The 21,191-nt window shown below is 36.6% G+C and overlaps 1 protein-coding gene across 4 annotated transcripts in view; it reads left to right on the top strand.

Moving 5' to 3' along the window:
• LOC128508598 (collagen alpha-1(XIX) chain-like) overlaps positions 1 to 21,191 on the top strand; it is a 249,937-nt gene that overhangs the window by 15,711 nt on the left and 213,035 nt on the right. For all 4 annotated transcript variants that reach the window (XM_053479992.1, XM_053479990.1, XM_053479991.1 and 1 more), the window contains exons 5-14: positions 5,406 to 5,529; positions 5,684 to 5,959; positions 6,895 to 6,975; positions 9,200 to 9,316; positions 10,301 to 10,363; positions 12,515 to 12,559; positions 14,306 to 14,359; positions 15,123 to 15,167; positions 15,720 to 15,773; positions 18,956 to 19,000. In XM_053479992.1, coding sequence (XP_053335967.1) covers positions 5,406 to 5,529; positions 5,684 to 5,959; positions 6,895 to 6,975; positions 9,200 to 9,316; positions 10,301 to 10,363; positions 12,515 to 12,559; positions 14,306 to 14,359; positions 15,123 to 15,167; positions 15,720 to 15,773; positions 18,956 to 19,000 — 904 coding nt within the window. The remainder of the gene's footprint in view (positions 1 to 5,405; positions 5,530 to 5,683; positions 5,960 to 6,894; positions 6,976 to 9,199; positions 9,317 to 10,300; positions 10,364 to 12,514; positions 12,560 to 14,305; positions 14,360 to 15,122; positions 15,168 to 15,719; positions 15,774 to 18,955; positions 19,001 to 21,191) is intronic.

Raw genomic sequence — 21,191 nt, 5'->3', positions numbered from 1 at the left:
ATCAGATGAATGTTGCAGGGCATTATACATAAAATAGTGAATAGCAATTTAATTAGAGCGACAAAGACATTTTTTGTGATTTTGCAACACATGAGGGATGTCATATGCCTGGTTTGGCTAATTAATTTTTACTTCTTCATTCCGTAAAAAAATTATGAAAACATAAGATATTATGATGAAGTTCAAGTAAGCTCAGTTCATTCCAGTTTATTAAGAAACTGCGGTCAGAATGCAGGACTGGCAGTGACATGGCACCCCTGCGGCTGATAGGGTTAAGAGCATTACTCAAGGGCCCAGGGTTGTCAGCTTGGTTTTGTCCTTATCATTTTGTGTTTCCTCCCATCATGTACAGTAATATGACAATTGGTGACAATTTTCGTGTGTGCATGCATAGTGCATTGTGATAGATTCGTGGTCCATCCAAGACTACCCATTCCTGCATATTGTTGCAATATTCCCCATGATTTATTCTTTCTACAAAAATCTTAAGGGTTAATTATTTTAAAATATAGGTCAGTGGTTCTCTGACACGGAGGAACGTGCTATCTGCTTACCCTTACCTGAAAGAACTCGCAGGCCAGCTAGTGTCTCTAAGGCTACATTCACATTGCCAGGCAAAGTGGCCCAAATCCGATATGATACTCACTAATCTTAGATGTCACTAATATGAACTGTAAGTTTTTCCCCAATCTAAGTTCAAGGATTCTTTTTGGTCCTTTTTTCTTACAATTCCTTTTAAAATCACTTGGTCACAACTCCATTGTCTCATGGTGACAAATCAAAGAAAAATGATGATGATTATTATTATTGATGATGATATGATTTATAATAATAATAATAATAATAATGATAATAATATTTTCATAAAACCTATTTATGTTTATTTCTCTCTATTTAAATGCACTTTGTGGAAATGCACTACATGTCAATTTGAATCGCAGTCACCCAGACAACACTACTTTGTTTGGGAATCATTGCTTCATCATCCAGTATGGCTGTACTTGTGACAACTGTGTAGCCATGTGAGAATGAGCATCCATATTATGGAGGAGGATCAGATCCTGACCTTTGTGGTTTTAAGCCGAACTGTGACAATTTGTAACTAATCATGAGTTTACATTGTGATAAATTGGGATGGTTTGTAGCTAAATAGAAGCAAGTAGTTAAAATCTTGCATATTTTCAGATGCTACAATCCATTACAAAAGGGCACAAACTACAATCTATGAAGAGCCTGCTGTTTTTCTTTTCTTTAATTGGCGACAATATTTCTCCTTTAATGCAGTGACCCATGCCACACACTGACAAAGTTTCTAAATATCTTCCTAGCATGTCCTATGATCTTGAGATCATCTTGTTTTTGGATCAAATTCAAAAATGTGGTAAAGGCCCCAAATTCCATAATTTCTTTTCTTCTGTTGCCCTGGTGAACCCTAATAAATCATGCTCTAATAGGTCTCAAACTGACTTGGCATGATTACTCCCCTCCAAAACATAACTGTGGCACTCCCTCATGTTCAGTGAGGTTGTGAGAAAATGGGAGCCAGGCTGTGGAAACTCAAAGGTTGCTGTTTATTTATCTCTTTAGTGTCTCTTGTTTTTTTATTTTTTCAGCCCATTGCTTGTTCTACCCTGAACACCAACATAAACATATGCTGTACATGCAGCTCAACTCTCTCATGCGACTGTTGTTTCTCTCCCTTTTATTCTCACTGCCTCATAAAGAAACAAAGAACACTTGCTAGTAAATTCCATCAAGGGTGCAACCTCCTTCCTACCACTTACTCCTCTGACAACGCTTCAATTTATATATTGGTGCCCCCACATCGACAATAATGCCCGTATTGGAGACGTAATAGTAATATTCTAACTTTAAACTAAAAGACTTAAGATGTTTTACTTAATGTGTTATGACTAAAAAATGAATTTAACTTTTTTAATGAATTGCATTTTTTTTTTTTTTTTTTACAATATTTTACTATTTGGGATGCACTGCATATGGGTTTTGTCAACCTTTGGAGTGATTCTACAGTACTGTAATGCTGGGCTGCCAGGACCAAAGACGCCAGGCCACATTTATTTATTTTTTTTGTCACAATTCAGCCTTTACTGAAGCTGAAATTGTTGAAGATCCTAAACCCTAAATTGAATTGTCATGCTTGTTTTTGTTGTTAGTGAGTTACGTTTGATATGCAAGTTTTTATTTTGCTAACTTGGTAGTAGCATTGAAGAATGTAAATGAATGTAAATGTAAAAGAATGTAAATTTGTGCTTTTCTTTTTTTTTTTTTTTGGCTTTTTTAAGCTTTTAAATGCAGAATATTGTAGATGAGATTCCCGGGGATCAGCATTTTTTTTTTTTTTTTTTTTTTTAAATAACAGGGCATGCTATTGGATTTAAAAGCAAAGATTCACCAGTTTAATCAAGTTTAGAAGGAAAGGAGGATGGACTTTGTTTTCCAAAAGATAAAAACATGTTTTGACTGGTTTGTTAACATTTTGTTCTTGAATTCTGTGAGGTGGATTTATTATTGTTTTGTGGTTTAATAGGTTGTATTTTGGGTGTCCTATGAATTTTTTATATTTGTTTTAATATTTTATTATAGTGATATTTATTTATGTACTGGCATTCACCCATGAAGGCCACATGTGTCTTTTTTATTTGTATTATTTAACGCTAGCTAGCAACTCAGCTATATTGCCTGTGCTGTTATTGACAGTTTTAGGGGTGCATTGATTTCTTTCATGTTAATTAATGCACAAGTTATTGTTGTGAACCAATCAATACACCTTATGCATTTACACATCAATATACCAAATTGGCTTACCCTATTATTATGTATACAAATTCTCTGCATGTCATGAGCTTTAGTGATGATTAGATAGTCAAATGCTTTAAAAAATGTATATCAGTAGTTAACCATGCCTTTCAAACTTGGGTTTTCTGTGAGCTTAAAGACTGTGAGCTTCCCAAAAAAACAGACAACAAACCATGCATTTAAGTTGTTATTCTACTCTGACTATAAAGTATTTGCATATAATTAAAGGTTCTACAACATGCGTAGGCTCTTAAATATTTATTATTTAAAATCAATTGAAATTAGCTTTAATACAAGTACAGTAACTTGGTATTTGCTCCACAAGCAAACTAGAAGAAGAGAGAGAAAAAAACTAACAACAACAAAAAAAAAAATCATGCACCAAACACATTTACTAGATATAGTAAACTGTACGTAGCTTAATGCGGATGCTTGTGCTCAGATAAATAAACAGTGTTATAAAAAGTATATTAATAGATGGATGATGACAGTAAAGGTAGTATGAAATCTTAAATGTATAGTCTAATTTGGGGACTACACGTTATAGACAGGATTTGGAAAATGCTGTTTCTGTGTCTGCTGGTGGTGGCTTTTAATCCTCTCAGTCTTTTCCTTGACGGAAGCAGTTCAATCAGTGATTGTCCAGGGGAGATGGTTAAGAGATTATCTTGTCTTCATGCCGCTTGATTCAGGCAGAGTGCAGGTGATCGATGGAGTGGAGATCACAGCCATTGATCTTGCAACTGAGATGATGAAGTGCTGCAGCCTTTGAGTGTTCTGTTTGGTAGCTCCACTATATCAGACAATAATAGATGATGTGAAAATGGACGCCACACATGGTGTAGAACTGGATCAGCACTGCCTGAGGCAGGTTAAGCTTCATCAAAAAAAAAAAAAGAAAGAAAAAACATCCTCTGTTATGCCTTTTCAGTTTAGAGCATGTGCTGGTGTTCCACTTGAGATCCTTGGAATCTATATATTCTATGGAGATTATAGGACAAGAAGCTTGATTCTACAGCTGTAACTGTGAATTGTTGATGTGGTTACATAGGGTTGAGAGTTACAGATGCTGAATGTGTATTTGGGGGCCCTGGGTACGACAGGAGTGAGACGTAGAGACAGGATTCAAAGCTCATGGTGGTATATTGGTATAGGTACAGACCTAAAAAAAAAGCCCTGTAGGCTTTTATTGTCATTCAACCATACAGTTTAAGACACAGTGAAACAAAACGTGGACACCTAATTAGCTGGTTATCTAAGACAAACCAAATTTACACCATAAATTATCAAAAACTATTCCAAAGTACTTTACAAAAACCATTACTATATACAGGAAAAAGATAACACAAGGCAACATAAAGTGCACAGGAGTAGCAACATGACAACATGTTGTACTAAGATAGTGGATTGAGGTAGTGCAAGTTAATGACATGATAAATAAAAAACAGTAAACATTTCTTGTAAGTAGCAACCTTAGACGGGAAAGAGTTATTGCTCAAATAGCAGCTGATAATATAAATATTTGTGCAAAAAAAATAATTATGTTAAAATTATGCTAGATGGTTGTAGATCAGTGTGTACGCACATATGTTTTTATCAGTCCAGTCCCATTTTATAGAGGTGAATGTTTATCTGAGTGAGTGTGCATGTGTGTCTATCAGTCTAGTCCTTTCTTGTTGGAGACGTTTTGCTTGTGGGTAGAAGCTGTTGCACAGTCTGGATGTGAAGGCCCAAATGTTTCAGTACCTTTTTCCAGATGGCAGGATGATAAAGGGTGAGTGTGAGGGGTGTGTCCGTTCCGCAACAATGCTGGTGGATTTGCGGATGCAGCATGTGGTATAGATGTCTGTGATAGAGGGAAGAGAGAGCCAGATGATTTTCTCGGCTGTCCTCACTATCCGCTGTAGAGTCTTGCGGTCCGAGATGGCACAATTCCCAAACCAGACAGTGATGCAGCTGCTTAGAATGCTCTCGATAGTCCCTCTTTAGAAGATGGTGGGAATCGGTGGTGGACGGTGGGCCCTCCTCAGCCTTCTCAGGAAGAAATGATGCTAGAACTAAGGGCTTTTTCAAACGAATGAATTTTTGGCCAAATAGGAGTGATTTCCTACCCTAAGACGCTTAGTAAATGCAGGCCCAGACTTCAAACCAATTGAAATGCTGTGGCAGGACCTTAAGAGAGCTGTGCATATATGAATGCCAAAAAACTTTAAATTGAAATAAACATTAAAAGGAAGCAATGCTGTAAGAAAGAATAGGCTAAAATTCCTTCACAATGATGTAAGTCTGATAAAGTCATACTGGAAACGATTCCTTATTAATAAGTCATGGCTACTAAATGTGGATCTACAAGCTATTGAATCATTGGGGTCACTTAGAACTGCCCACTCTTTTTGGCTTCATTTTTGTTAAATTATTGATGGAACTGTAAAGAACTTAAATGTTATTTATCAGAGGAATTTATGTAATACTAAGACGCACTATGATCAGATTATTTTTGTCATGTTTTTACACAAAGACACATTTATATAAAAGTGTTCCATGCATTTCTTTAACAGTTAACAGAAGCGTATGTTTGTTGGTTGTAGGTTGGTGTTTCCAAGTGGGCTGTCTCATGAGTACTCCCTGGTAACTACGTTCCGACTAAGAAAAACTACAAAGAAGAATCGATGGTTTCTATGGCAGCTCTTAAACCAGGCTGGAGAATCACAAGTATAAAAAAATGGCCCATTCATACTATTTGTACTGTAGTTGCATATATCCTGTTAATGACTATTAAACTATGACTGTTATGTGACAAACATTCAGTCATAAAGTTTCCACGTGCTATCTCTTTTTATTAATGTTTTTTTTTTTTTTTTAATAGGTATCACTAGTAGTCGATGGGGCTAAAAAGGTGGTTGAGTTTTCTGCCATGGGTTTTTCGAAGAACAGACTGCACTATGTATTCAAAAAACGGGATTTGCATATTCTGTTTGACCGCCAGTGGCATAAGCTTGGCTTATCTGTACGAAACAGCACTGTGGCAGTCTACATAGACTGTAAGCTGATTGAGATGTGTGTGACTGGAGACCGAGATGCAGTAGACTTGGATGGACGTGTACTTATCACTACCAGGGTGGAGGATGGACGACCAGTGGATGTAAGTTGCTAATAGGAAATAACAAATAAAAGTTTTGGAAAAATGCTACATGTACACTATACAGAAAAAGGTTTGTCGACACCTGCTCCTCACAGCCATATGTGGGCAGTCTGCAATTGTTCCTCCAAATTAAAAAACACACAGTTATATATAACATGCTACACCATGACAGCTTCTCTTGACTGACCCCAGAGATTGAGCCCAAGCATGTTTCAACATGACCGTGCCCCTGTGCATAAATCCAGGTCCATGAGGAGATGGTTTGTAAGAATCGAATAAATCAAATGGCTCTTGACCTTACCTCTACTTATCACCTTTGGGATGAATTGAAATGCTGACTGCATTCCAGCCCCTCTTAGCCATCATCAATACTTTATTACTGCGCCCTATTCCAGAATATAGTGGTAATTCTTTCAGACGAGTGCAAGGTATTATAGCAGCAAATGTGGAAAAAAAGGCTTACTTACTGTATGTGTCATGGGTCCTTAAACCTTTTGGCCAAAATTTGTACATTCAATTCCGTTCAATTTTATTTTATTATGAAAATGTGGTGGCCTATGAAAAACTGGTGAATGTCTTAAGTCAGTTGTACATATTGTAAAGATTGTACATAATTTTTCATAAATGTAGAGGTAGGGAAAACTTTAATTAAGGAATTCAATTAAATCTTTATGTTTTTTTTTCTTTTTCTATACAGTTTTGAGTGTAACTTGATTTTAGAAAGCAACACCTAGTGAAAAAATTAATTAATTTTAGATCAGGATATGTTAGAACTACATATTGTACTGAAATAATCAATCTTGCTTAATAAAACTACTCACAGCTTAATTCTGTAACCCAATGTAAAATTGAAATGTTGTATTATTGTAATTAATATTGGTATTTTCATCAAATTACAAAAATATATATTATAATCATAATAATTACTTTTACAGATTGAGCTTCAGGAGATTCTAATCTTTTGTGATCCCAGTGTGGCAGAAGAGGCCAATTGCTGTGATGCATCAGAAGCAACTGTAAGACAGCTTTATACACCATACGCACGCACACACGCACGCAAACACACGCACACACACACTATGGTCAATTTGGAAACACCAACAGTGGGAGGAATTTAGAGAGAAACACATTAAGCATGGGAAGAACATGGAGACTCCACACAGGCTTAAAGGCAGCACTCAAACGCTCGGCCCTGGAGATCCCAGGCCACATAATATTTCTTCTATCCGATTGAATATTTAAAATTGTGTTTTCAAATTCTGTTGATTCTTTGTGGGTTTTTTTCCGCTTTCGTTTTTGTTTTCAGTAAATATAAATTATGCTCAGCTGAATTTAGAATGTTACATACAAACAAGTGATCTGCTTGTAGGCATCCCTTATACAAAGGAGCCATTGGAGTGGGTCATGATCCGACCAGAAGATACAAGGGTGCCCAGCAGCTAGTATTGTGGAGAGAGGACTGCCTACTTGATAGTCAGACATTCTATGTCATTGGTACCATGCTTGTCCCTATCACAAACAGTTCCCTGCTGTTGTGGAGCACCTAACATGTACCAAAACATCAATTCCCCAGACTGATGTACAATTTGTTGGTCTGCAGAAGAAGGCTACACAATGATTTTTACCATCCTTTTTAGTGAGGTCAGTTACTGGCCTAGTGGCCAGAACAAACTTCCTATAATAGCCAACCAGGCCCAGGAACTACTGTCCCCTTTTTGATCTTGGTTCTGAGCCATAATTAAGTCCAAGTTAGGTTCACCCTTTATTCGTCTCATAAATGTTACTGCACAGTGAAATTTTTATTCTTTGCATATCCCAGACTGGGTTCAGAGCGCAGGATTAGCCATTATACACCACCCCTGATGCAGACAGAGCCTTAACACACTGAGCCACCACCTGCAGTCTTTATAATTTTGGGGAAGAACCTGACTATACCCCAAGTGGAAACACAGACACCATACTTCCTCTCACCCAATTGGATTTGCAGTAAGCCTCCCCTGCCTCTGTGATATACAGATGTGTACTAGCTTATTGACTGGCTGTAAGATTTGGGCATTAAGATGAGTGGGCTGCTCTAGTCATTGAGAGACTCCTTGATTACACCCATGTTAAGCATTGTTGTTGTGCAAAATTCCTGTGGCAAATTCTCCTGTGCTAATTGACCCATTGTATGGAGTTGTGCTCTCACGCCAAGAACATATTTATTTTTACTAGAAGAGGGGCTCTAGTTCCACTTTCCCCCTGATGTCTAGGGTGGCATGAGGCTTGTACCAGTACAGTAATTCCATTAGGAAAATATGCTAGTATGAATCAATTTAAAATTTATACTAGTGCCTTGATCAGCCTTAACCTTTTTTGTGGTTCGGGGTTCCAGGGAAGATAACACAGAAGCAGTTTTGGGTATCACACTGCCATTAACACAAAGTAATGACCACATCTAATCCAATCTAATCATCTAAGCACCAATTCTTTTAAAGGACGTCATGATTATTTGAAATGGGAGAGAAATTCCTTTGGGGTTGCTGGTCGGTCCACCAGCTGGCACTCCTGACATGGCGCTTTCCACCGCTGTTGATGTGTATGAGTTTTGGGCCAATAAAATGAGACATGAGACAGTTTAGCGTATAATCCACTCTTAAATGGCCTGTTACCGCATTATAATGAGCCACCTAATGTGGTGGCATGGAGGCACTGTAGCCTCCAGGGGCAAGGGTTCGATTCTTGCCTCAGATATGTGTGCGTGGAGTTTGTTCTTCTTATGCTTGGTACTCGGGTACTCCAGTTTCTTCCCACAGTCCTAAGACATGCCAATTTGGCAAATTGACATTTCCTATTCGTCCCAGGTGTACCCTGCTTTGTGCCCAAAATTTCCTGGGACAGGCTCCAGACTACCTTAAGACTCTGTAAGAGGATAAGTGGTATAGAAGATAAATTAATAAATGGATTACTGCATACTGTCACATTTAAAAAGCTTTTTTTTTTAATTACTTTTATTCACTTCAGATTTTATTCACAGATTTAACTGTGGTTAATTAATGGAGTGCTCCATTAAAAATACATCCATACGCATCTTGTGAAAAGCATAAAAAATGCTTATTTAGTTTGCCTTGTGCAAACATTTATACATAACATTATCAAACTAATTATAAGCAAGGCTCCAGTATCAGCAAGTCTCAAAGTATTTTTACGTATCAAGTTTTAAGTATTCTGAGGTATTTTATTATTTTTTTTTTCTACCAGTGTGGTGGAAAGGAAACCCATGCTCCCACAGCTTTCCCATTGCTTATGGATTACCAACACCAAATGGTGTCTCCCACCCAACAGCCTGGTGATCAATGTCAGTGCCGGGCAGAAAAGGTAAATTTAACCGTCATTATCCTCACCAGCTAGCAGTGAGTCAGTTTTTGCTTCGGTTTACCAGCTAAACTTGCTGTGCTGTATGCAGAATAAATTTACTATTAAAGCACATTTTAAAATAAACCACATTTTCAGGATAACTACTATTTGTAGGAGTATAAACATTTTAGCAGTAATATGAAATAAATGAGGGAGTGTTTGTTTGAAGACCAGTTGGGTGTAACGCATTACAAAGTAACTCGGATACCTGGGATTACTTTTGTGATGTAACGAGTAATCTAATGCATTAGGTCTAGGTATTTTTTCAAAAATGTAATCCGTTATTCAGACAATTTATGTAATCCATGTGCCAGACAGCGGTGATTCCCAATCCGTTAGTGTGTGTGTGTGTGTGTGTGTGTGTGTGTGTGTGTGTGAAAGTGGTCCTACAAGCCCCGTCCCCGACAACCCACCCCTCCCTGTTATTCCTGCTGTTATACCCCTATATCACCTATACGGTTTGACTATACGAGGCCTGACACGTGGAAAGATGGACCAAACTTCGCGGAGTGATGATGTAGTCAAGACCTTTATAACTATTCTACCAACAACATGCATGAGGAATAACAAAGGAGTTTTCATTTTCTGCAATGGAAAAGTACTCAAACTAGTTACTTTTATCAGAAAGGAACACTGTAATGTAACATTACAACAGTAATTTTGTAATATAATTCGTTTTTTTTTTTTTATTAAGATTTTGCCTCAATCATTTCTTGTACTCGAATTACTCAAGTGACTCAAATAATCTTTTCAGCCCTAGTAACTTTTAAATGTAACTTGCCCCAACACTGTTAAAGACATGCACATCATCACTACTACAATTTGACTGCTCTTGTTTAATGCTTCCTTAAATTGGGTTAAAAAAATATCACAGTTAGGCAAGTTGTTTGCCAAACAAAAAATACTGTATTGTAGATTGTTTTGTTAAACTTCCTTTTTTTGAAGGGAGACCCTGGTCATCAAGGTGCAGCTGGACTTCCTGGAGCAAAAGGAGAAAAAGGAGAGAGGGTATGCATTGATGATTGTAATCACAAATTTCACTCACCCACTCACTCACTCACTCACTTACTCACTCACTTACTCATCGTCATTACCGCATAATCCTGTATTCAGAGTAGCAGGGAGCCTGGAGCCTATGCCAGGTGACTTAGGGTATATGCTGGACGGTGTGCCAATCCATCACAGGGCACACGTACACATTCATTCACACACTATGGGCAATTTTGAGAACACCAATTAACCTAACCTACATGCCTGTGGAACGTGGGAGAAAACCGGAGTACCCGGAGAAAACCAACCAAAAGCACGGGGAGAACATTCAAACTGCATGCACACAGAGACAGGAATCGAACCCGGACCCTGGAAGTGCAAGACGACAGTACTAACTCACAAATTTCGGTTACATTTCTTTAACAACGGACACCGTCACAAAGCAACAAACAGAAATCTACTTCTAAATTGAAAAGGAGCAAGCCATAACCTAGTCTTTTTTAATTAGTTTTTGGCTTTAAATCTGTAATATCCAAGTAAGTTTGTCTACTAAATAATGAATGAGATTTGGATATAGGAGGATATAAATAGTCTTAGTGTGTGTGAGATCCTTAGGTTATCCAAGTGATTGTCTTTAACTTGAATTGTTGCCATACAATGTGGATAAATAGGTAATAAAAAAAAAATGTAATAAAAAATCACAATGAGACCACACTTTAAGTTCACCTTTAAAACTGTGTTGACCAAAGTATAATGCAACATTTCTGCCTATTACTTATGTCTAAGTATAATATACAATAAACAGACACATATAGTCAGGTGACAAATAATGGAAAATACTGGTGGCTTTATTATGCTGTCAAACGGAAAATTAGCCTTTACCATATTAGTATATTTGTGGGTTGTTAAACAAAGGCTATTATTTTTTAAACAACCGATTATTAACTAAATGGTTAAAGCACAGTAAATTACAGTTTAAAGCTAATGCTTCATACACACGCTGGTACCTTGGCATACGGATGTTTTTCGCCTTAAGAACTGAAAAAGTATTTTGCCTGAACATACAAAGCATTTCCGGCATTTAAGCAACCAAGCTGAACACCGGCTAAGTTGCACATACACCTGGGAGTCGTTTAAAACTAATTTGCATCTGTGGAAAGCCAAGCAAGCTGTGTGTGTATTTATATATATATATATATATATATATATATATATATATATATATATAAGAGAGAGAGAGCAAAACATTTTTATTCAGTAAACATCAGCTAAAGAGGACAATTTGTATAGTTTTGAGGTGGCCCAAATATACACAGTGCATCATTTATCCAAGTAAGTGTAATACAACCAGACAAGTCAAAAGGCTTACCTGCCAAATAATTATTTGTCTGTTAAGTCTCAGAGCCTGTGGTGTTTTTGTTCGAATCATAGTCTCAAAGAAGAGGCAGTTAATAGAAACAGTATACATAAAACCTATTAGAGAGGATGTGTTGCTTGTTTTTGGGAGACTCAAAATAAATTTATGAGGTTAACAACAGTGTTGCGATCAGTAACTGACAATTACAGGTATACATGTTATCAGGCAATTTTCTTTACTATGAGCTTTTAAAATCTATTTGATAAGGATGATTGTGGGCTTTTGGAAAAATAACACAGTGAAAGTGGTAGAGGCTGAAGGTGACCAACAGTTGTTATTTTGTTATTGCTGTTGTTGTTGACACGTTTATTTTTGTGTCAGTAACATCAATGTGTCACCATTTTTGTCCTAAAACTGATAATGCCCAAATAATGAAAAGTATAGCTAAAAGGCTGAACTGACATTTTGTTGGACATTTTGATAATTGTTAGATTAAACATCTTATAGTCACGTTAACTTTTGACAGTGCTTGTCTTTTTCCTATTACTATAGTTTATATAAGAATATAAAATGTATACAAAATAAAAAACTTTAAATAAGTGACAACAAGTAACTAGACTCCAGCATAGTCAACCATGGCCAACAAGGTCACTGTTGGCCCTGGGCGTGTACTCTCCCAATTATCCAGTAATATTATACCGCTCTGCAGCTGCTGGCCAATGTGTTAAAAAGATATTCTCAACAGCTGTACTATTGCATGCATCCTGCATAAATGTACTATTCCACTGAATGATCTATTTCTTTTTTTGCAGGGGGATTCAGGAAATAATGGGTATCCTGGTATCCCTGGGGAGAAGGTATATGATTCTGTAGCTTTTCTTTGGTGTCCTTTTTTTTTAAACAGTGGCTAAGGTGAAAAAGAAGATGATATAAACAGATGGCTAGTTATCATTGGTAAATTCAGTTTGATAACAATAAGAAACAAATTATGAAATGTATATCACAGGATCTTTAAGAGCTTTGGATCATGATTGTTTTTATTTCTAGTCTGTTGGACGAAGATATTTAAAGTGTACTGTTAAAAAAAGTTGCCTCAACAGAAAAAAAAAGTTTAGTAACAAGTTGCAGAGCTTTTTAAAGTTTACTCAACTTTTACAGGAATTTGCTGGCGAAACAAAATATTTAACATTGCTGTTTAGTTGACACAACGTGTACCCAGTTCAAAATCTTCAGTTGCCTCAACTTGTAATTCAAATATTTAAGTCAGCTCAAGTAGTATTGGTTGTGGGATTAAGTAATTATATTTGTAGAAGGTTGATTTATCCCAACTTTTCATCTACTCAAAAAGGTAAGTTGTCTCCCATTGTAGCCTATTGATGTAGTTAGTTCAAATTATAGTTTTTTTAATAAAACAAGTTGCCCTAACAATACCCCAACAATTTAAACATACAAACACTACATAAAAAAAAACTTTATTCTTCCAAAACTAGTGATTTAAACAGTGATCTGCATAAAACAGAAGAATACAGGTTCTATTTTGCTGAAGGTTAGTGAAATAACTGGAAAACACCAGTTGCCTATCACTCTCTTATTCTTTTATATTGGAATATCATAACCAACAACCACTAGTAGCAAAGATTTGATTTTTAAAGACAACAAGAGTTTGTTTCTCAACATGTAAATCTGCGGGGATCACACCTCTCCAAGGCCAATAGAAATCGTTTGGATGGCTTCATAGGTGTACATCCAATCTTTTTGGAATTCAATGTTTAGAACACAGACCTGACCAAACATCACTACTAAAGCTGCTGCATAGTCACCCATGCCATCTAGGACTACAGTCCCCACCAACACCACAGCAACTTCATCAGCTTCTTCATGCTCCTAAACTCCAAAAGGCCAATCTCACCCCTCTGACCCAATCCTCCACAGTCAAGCTCTAGTTAAAGAACCAAGAGAAATCTTGTAAAGACAAAGATGATAAATTTCAAAGAATATCTAGTTATGATAAAAATTAAATATAGTGATATACAGTATATACCACCAGAATCTGCAAAAAACAAACAAACTTGTTTCTAATGATGGGTTAAAGCTATTCTTTGTTTCATATTCAAAGGGGTTTAATATTTTTAACGGTTTTACTTGTCATTCTCAGGAGAAACTACATATCAGTTAAAAGATACAACACTCGTAAATGAGCATGAGTGACCCTGCCAGACTTACCGAGCACTGATTTCACCACTACTCTTCAACTGTTAAATGCTTTTGGGTTTTGTCTAACTTTTGTAAGCTGAGCGCCCACATGGCCGTGTCTGTGCAGGGGGTGGAGCAGGACATTGTTGGTGGGCTAAAGTAAGGAAAAAGATAGATATGGTCATGCAAGTGTAGCTCCCTAACTCCTGTACAGTGCAAAGCCTAACGTTAGTTTAGCTGACCTCAGTACTATCATAGTACCTCAGTTATATCAGGGTGCCTCAGTTTAACGATAAGTGTTTTAATTTACACTGCAGATGTACTATAATCCACAATTTATTATGATAACCAAGACTGTGCATTGCAGTAAAATGTAATATTTTGGGGTCATTTATTAACACTTATTTCAGGGTGACATGGGGATTGCTGGCAAGCCTGGCTTAGACGGTCTTCCAGGGACTAAGGTAAGTATTATTTAATAAACACTTTCTCATTGGGATTTATGCCTGCAATTCCCAAGAGCTTTGACATGTTTCCACAGACAACATTTATATGTCTGTCAAAAGTGGCATAATGCACTTAAAAATTCCAACTTTTATAAATTTCAATCGTGGACTTAATTTTTTTTTTTTTCTGGTATATCAGATGTGTAGCATCAAAATCTTTTCTCTTCTTTCAGTAAAACTAATAACTTGCAAAATGGTATTCCCCAACTACACATTAGTCAAAATAATTAATAATTAATAAATGAATGCTGAGGATAATTTGACCTTAATAATGGATCCTGTGTCAGATCACTGGGAAGAACCAGGAATACACATGGTCACCAGTTCACTTCAGGGTATCATAGATACACACATTAACATACACATTTACCCCAGGCGGTAATTTGGGGCAGTTTTCGACAAAAGCACTCAGACAAACCCACAAAGACACAGAAAGAACCTAAAAAAACTGATTGCAAGCTTAAGTCAGGTTTGAATCTGGGACTCTTTAAATTCTATTAAATAGAAACAGTGCTGCATCGTCATTTTGGAACCTTTTAGAAGAATTCAAATGTATTGACATGAAACATCATTTTCAAAATTTAAGCTATAATTAATTTAAGTCAAACAACCAGAACTGGTCAATAACATGTGACAAACCTCTGGCACACTGGTGACTCTAAAAATGCCTGAAACAGTACAAGGATGTAAAAATGCAAATGTTTTTTGTTACCTTGTCTAGGGTGATCCTGGGCCAGTTGGAGAGCAGGGGATTGATGGTGAAAAGGTTCGTAAGTAGATCCATATTACTTGGCTCTGAGAATATCCAGAATATTGATCTATCTGATTATCATCAGTGCCGAAACGCTCTAGCTCAATGTGCCTGAATGACTACTGCCCTGTAGCACTCACACCCATCATTATGAAGTGCTTTGAGCAGTTGGTCCTGACACACCTAAAGGACTCTCTCCAATCCTCACTGGACTGACGAGGTAGCCTACCGTGGCAATAGGAGCATAGATGATGCAGTCTCCATAGCGCTGCACTCTGTACTCACACGCCTGGACAATTCAAACACCTATGCACGAATTGGGAGCTTTAAAGGGCTCTTATATTATACAAAACGTTTTTTGTTATTGTCATTTTTATTTTCATTATGTTTTTAAAAAAAAAATTTTTTTAAGTAGATACTGACTATTTTGGGGATTTTTTTTATCAGAATGGATGAGGTTTCATCACCACATGGAATGATTTTGTTTATATCAATATAGGATATGCATGGGATTCTATGGTTTAAAGAAGAAAATGTTTTCTTTAATTTCTAAATTTCCCCTTCCAGGGTGAAAAAGGAGCAACAGGAGAACCTGGTCCCATGGGAATACCTGGACTGAAAGTAAAATTAAGTCATTAATTCCACTTTGCAAGTCTTTGATTTTTTATTGTTTTTCTGGAATAGGCTTCAATAGCCATAGACACCAATGGCCTGATAAACTGCCATTATATCATTAATTAAATTAAATTAAATTATTTATAATTTGATTCAGTTATCATGGAGCAAAAAACTCAAAAGGTAGCCTGGCAGTAGAAATCGGATTTGAGACAGTGACTCATTTTCAGTTTTTCAAAATACAGTCAGCTGCCTTAGCAGGCAATAAGATTAGCTTAAAATAAGATAGATAATTTCAAAGTTACTTACTAAGATAGAGAACATATATTTTTCATATAATATATATATATATTACCAGATGTTTCCTTTGTTCCTATGTTCATGATTCTATGTTACATGTTCAAGTTATTATAAGTTATTCAACCCTGTAAGCCCAGACAAGTTGAGTTTACTGGAGGAAACTGGTTGCCCTAAAAAAATTAAGTAATGTTCAATGAAAACTTAAGTAAGTTTAACTTAAATGCTAATTTGACTTAACTTAAAATCGTTTGTATTATCAATTGCTTTTCCCAATCACACCACTTAATATCTTAAGTTAAAATGAGAATTTTTTAAATTTCTATTAAACTTAAATTAGAGCATTTAAATAATATCTTTTTTAAATACATAAAAAAAAATCGGAACAGTATATTCTTTTCCTGTTTTATTTAAACTTTAAACATGAAATTCAAAAACAAATCATGTCTTATAAACCTTTTTTTTGTTTATTATTTAAACAGAGGTTAAATCATAGTCCAGGTGCAGAGCATACATCAGTCCAAAAGGCCTGAAGTAGGTGGCCAGTTTATTCATCACCACACTCCCTTCCAAGATGATGTCCACTCTGGATGGGTTGAGCTGAGGTTTTTCTTGATCATTGTAGAGGACTCACACTGGTGTTTTACTGTACAAGTCCATATTAGTTACATCCTAACAGAAAAAAAAAAAACAGATTAACAAAGAGAAGAGATACTGTAATTAAACAGTTAGATAATGCAGTCTTGTCCAACAAAAAGTACCTCTATTTACCTCAACCTATTTATATTTTTCATGTGCATGAAATTAACCATTCTGTAAACCATTAAAGTAAAGGTTAAGTACCAAGCAGTCCTGCTCACAAACAGACCATGAAGTGATAAGGCGGCTAAATTACCGTACAGGTGACTAACAGGTAAAATGGCCATCAAACTAATTAAACCATCATGTTGTACTGCTCCAAAACAGCAGAAAGAGTGATAGGACAATGTTATACAGTACAATACAGCTAGCCAACTTAGCGTATGAAATTAATTGAAATGCGCGTTTGTGTTTCCAGTTAGCTAGCTAACTTAGCGGGTGAATTTTTTATTTTTATTTTTGAATACTGCCACGTCTCTCCAGTGCAAAATAAACCAAAAAGAAAGCAGCAGGTTTATACTTCTCGCCAATAGCACTCACCAGATTCAGTAGACTGTGGTACAACAGCCTGACCTGTCGCTCTCCGGTCTCACCTGCTGAAAGCAGCCTCAGCGCGGTCACCTGGGGGGAGGTTAATTCGGGGCAGCGTCCGCCCACAGCGACCGTCACACCAGCTCCGTTAACGGCGGTCCAAGTAACAGGTGATAAAACTTTTGTCGAGCTGATATTTCAACGGCTCACAATCAGCCTCTCGAGTGAAAGAAAACTAAATTAAAAGAAAAAGAGGTGGAAAACAGATCGTGCTTGAATCAGACGGGTGATATAACCGAAATGGCGCGTGCACATTCATCTCGTTTGTTGCCTGAAGAAACAGCCAATCATCAACTTCAAATTCGCTCTCTATGGAGATAAAGAAGCATGGCCACGGCTTAAACGTAATGTTTTTAAGCGATTAAACTTAAAATTACCGATATAATCAATCTGTGTGTGTTTCTTTCTCTTGCGCTGCAAAGTGTGCGCGCATAATTTGACACCGCCGGTTCTCTCTCACACACACACACACACACACACACGCTCTCTTTCTCTCTCGCCTTTACTGTGTGTCAGTGTTTGAGTGTGTGTGTTTTTTTTCTCTTGCGCTGCAGAGTGTGTGTGTGTTATGTGTGCGCGCACATAATTTGACACCGCGCCTGTTCAAACACAAACACACACACGCTCTCTTTCTCTCTCGCCTTTACTGTGTGTCAGTGGTTGAGTGTGTGTGTTATGTGTGTGCGCGCGTAATTTGACATCGTGCCAGTTCACCCACTCTCTTTCTCTCTCTCTCTCTCTCTCTCTCTCGCCTTTAATGTGTTTGTGTGTGTGTGCGTGTGTGTGTGTGTGAAACAGAGAGGGGTGCTTTACTCACACAACCGTCACGGTGTCAAATTACGCTCGCGCACACACATAACACACACTCAGCAGCACACGAGAGAGAAAAACACACACACAGCGCCTGTGCGCATAAATGGAAACACTTATTGGTCGGGATTTATTTTTACTTTTTTTAACGTAACATGCAGGTTAATTTGTTTTATTTGTACTTTATATTTTGTGTTAATTATTTAATTTCTTTATTTATTTGGGCTGTGGAACTAATAATTTTAATTTCCATTATTTCTTTGATTTACGAGTGTTTTGGAATATGAGCCCGCTTCCAGAACGAATTATGCTCGTAATCCGAAGTTCCACTGTACTAAAATAATTTGGCCAACACCTGGCCCATAAAGATAGTGGAAAGAATGGTTAATTCTTTTTGGTACACTAAGCTGCTCCACAAACATCTTTTACTTTTACTAGACTCTACCCATCTTTCCCTGTCCTTTATGTTTCTCATGTTCATATGCTCTGTGTTTAAGTGTCAGTAGCTAAGAACCAGACATCTGTGGATGGATAAGATAAGGGCATCAAAATACGTAATCAAAATCACAAGAAGAGTACATAGAAATTTTAAGGTAGAAAATGTATAATCTAAATGTGTAAGAATTTAAATAAGCAAACAGGCAGACAAGACAAGTAGTGATATAAACCATTAGTTTGTAGATTTTCAGCCAATTTAAGAGTAAGTAACCCTTAGAAATAGTAATTAATCAGCCAAATAGACTAAAATAAAAATAGGTCTAATAGCAATGAATACTATTTAGGCAAAACAGTGCTTTGTTGGCATTGCAAAACTCTAGACAAGACTCAATCTATGATTTTTCTTTCCTCAGGGAGACCCAGGACCTCAGGGCCAACCTGGCCTGAAAGGCGACAAAGTAAGCCACCTAGCAACTAGAAACAAATTGCCTTTATACATATGCAGACTCATACATAGGGCAGATTTATACATGTATGCAAGAAATCTGCAAGCACATGGGGATTTTGTGTGCAGATACATGGTGAAGTCTTTATACTTGCATGTTGTGATCATGTGCTCTGGGGGGCAGTGTTGCATAAATCATACCAGGAATTACAGAATTTAAAAACAAACAAACCTTGGGTGATCATTTAAACCAAGGGAATTCAGACCAAACCATTTTGCTAATTTGTATGTAAAATTTATAAGTGGATTTTGTATCAAATCAGTCTAACTAGTGTGCTATCAGTGATCAATTACTGAATATTAATAATTTAGCTTTAATATTTTAAAATTTTATGTCTTCATTTATAGCATGTTAGAAGTACGATTTTAATACAGTATTAAATTGGCTGTTATAATGAATTACTGTAAGGTAATTTCCTATGAATTAATCTATTGTGCAATTATGTAAGTTTATCATGTGTGTTAAGCAAACATCTAACATGGGGAAAACCAAATTATCAAGAGTTATTTCTCCTGGGGAATAGGAAACATTTATCACCAGTTTGAAATCAAGATCATGAGGATTCCAAAAGATTTACATCTGTTAATGTCAGAGTTCAGAAGCTCTTCTACTGTATATAATATTACACTTTTAGACAGCAAAACAAGCATGTGTATATTAGATAAAAAGTACGGGATGCAATGTAATTGTTTAGTGATTTTTAAACCATCAGGTGTACAGTAGGTAGACAACCAGAATGCCTATTACCGCCATGCTTACGGCCGTGGGAAAACGACAGCTGCCAAAATAAATCAGTTGAGCGTCACATAATCACAACTGAGCCAACACTCGGAATTGTGCGTAATGTCCCCCCTGCTGGGTCTTGGTGTCTCTTACTAGGATAATAAACATCCGTGCACGCGTGTACTGTTTACTATAACACTGTGACCACGTGTGCACGCTGTATGCGTGTGTGTACAAAAGCATGTCTCATTAGAGTGGTTAAAAATCCATTTTCTCTCTCTCCCCAAGGCTTAGGCTGCTCCTAATTTTGCCTTCACACACACACACAAACACACACACACACACACACACACACACACACACACTTTTACTCTGCTCTACAAAAAACACTGCTCTGTCGCGATTCTTTTCAAAGGTAAAGTGCAGGTTAATTTGTTTTATTTTTACTTTACAGCAGTGATTCCATTAGTGTGTTGCTTAATGGAGTGTCATTAGAGATTTCTTGTTTATTTTTCCGATAAAACAGTGTTTCCACTGTATGTGAAATCAGTGGGGGAAGGGTCTGTATATGATGAGAAGGGGGAGAGATGAGCTTACTTTAGATTCACACATACACAGTGTCTGCGCGCACAAACGGAAACACTTATCTGTCGGGATTTATTTGTACTTTTATTTAAAGGTAAAGTGCAGGTTAATTTCTTTTCTTTTTTTACTTAATATTTTATGTTAATTATTTTTATACAAATAATTTGAGTTTCCATTATTTCTTATGGGAAAATAATCCAAGGTTCCACTGTGTGTATGTGTGTATTTATACATATATATATGAAAGAGCAGTTTTTGTGTCATTCGTTATTAGAAATATAATAAAGTTAAGATATAATACACTTAGTTAAATTGTTATATGCTTGCTTGACACTACAGTGGGTATATAAATAAATACCCCCTCCCCTTTAAAATAATATTTTGTTGCTTTGCAGTCTGAAATAAAGACAGACACAATTTTTTGTTTTATCCTGCAGTATTTTTTCAGGGCAACGTTTTAACATTCAAGTGAAAGATATAAACCCACATAATTTTTTTTTAAAAAGCAGTATCACTGGTTTAAAAAGGATCATCTGCTCCTGAAAAAAATACTTTTAAACTGGTCAGGTAAAACAACCTGACAACCTTCTCAGTGGCACACAAAGCTTTGCATATCTAGACTTTGCAGTATTTGCCCACTCATCTTTGCAAAAGTTCAAGTTAAGTTAAATTTGATGGTGGCCATTTGTGGACTGCAATCCTCATTTGTGGAGGTCATTTCACAGATTTTCAATGGGGTTTAAGTCTTGGCTCTGACTAGGCCATGCAAGGACACTCACCTTTTTTTTCTTTAAAAGGGGTCATCCAGACACATTTTTCATTAAATGTTAATATG

Source organism: Clarias gariepinus, chromosome 20 (genome assembly GCF_024256425.1).
Source record: "Clarias gariepinus isolate MV-2021 ecotype Netherlands chromosome 20, CGAR_prim_01v2, whole genome shotgun sequence".
In the NCBI taxonomy this organism is placed as follows: Eukaryota; Metazoa; Chordata; class Actinopteri; order Siluriformes; family Clariidae; genus Clarias; species Clarias gariepinus.
The sequence above is the reverse complement of the archived record's forward strand: the minus strand, read 5'-3'. Positions and strand labels throughout refer to the sequence as shown.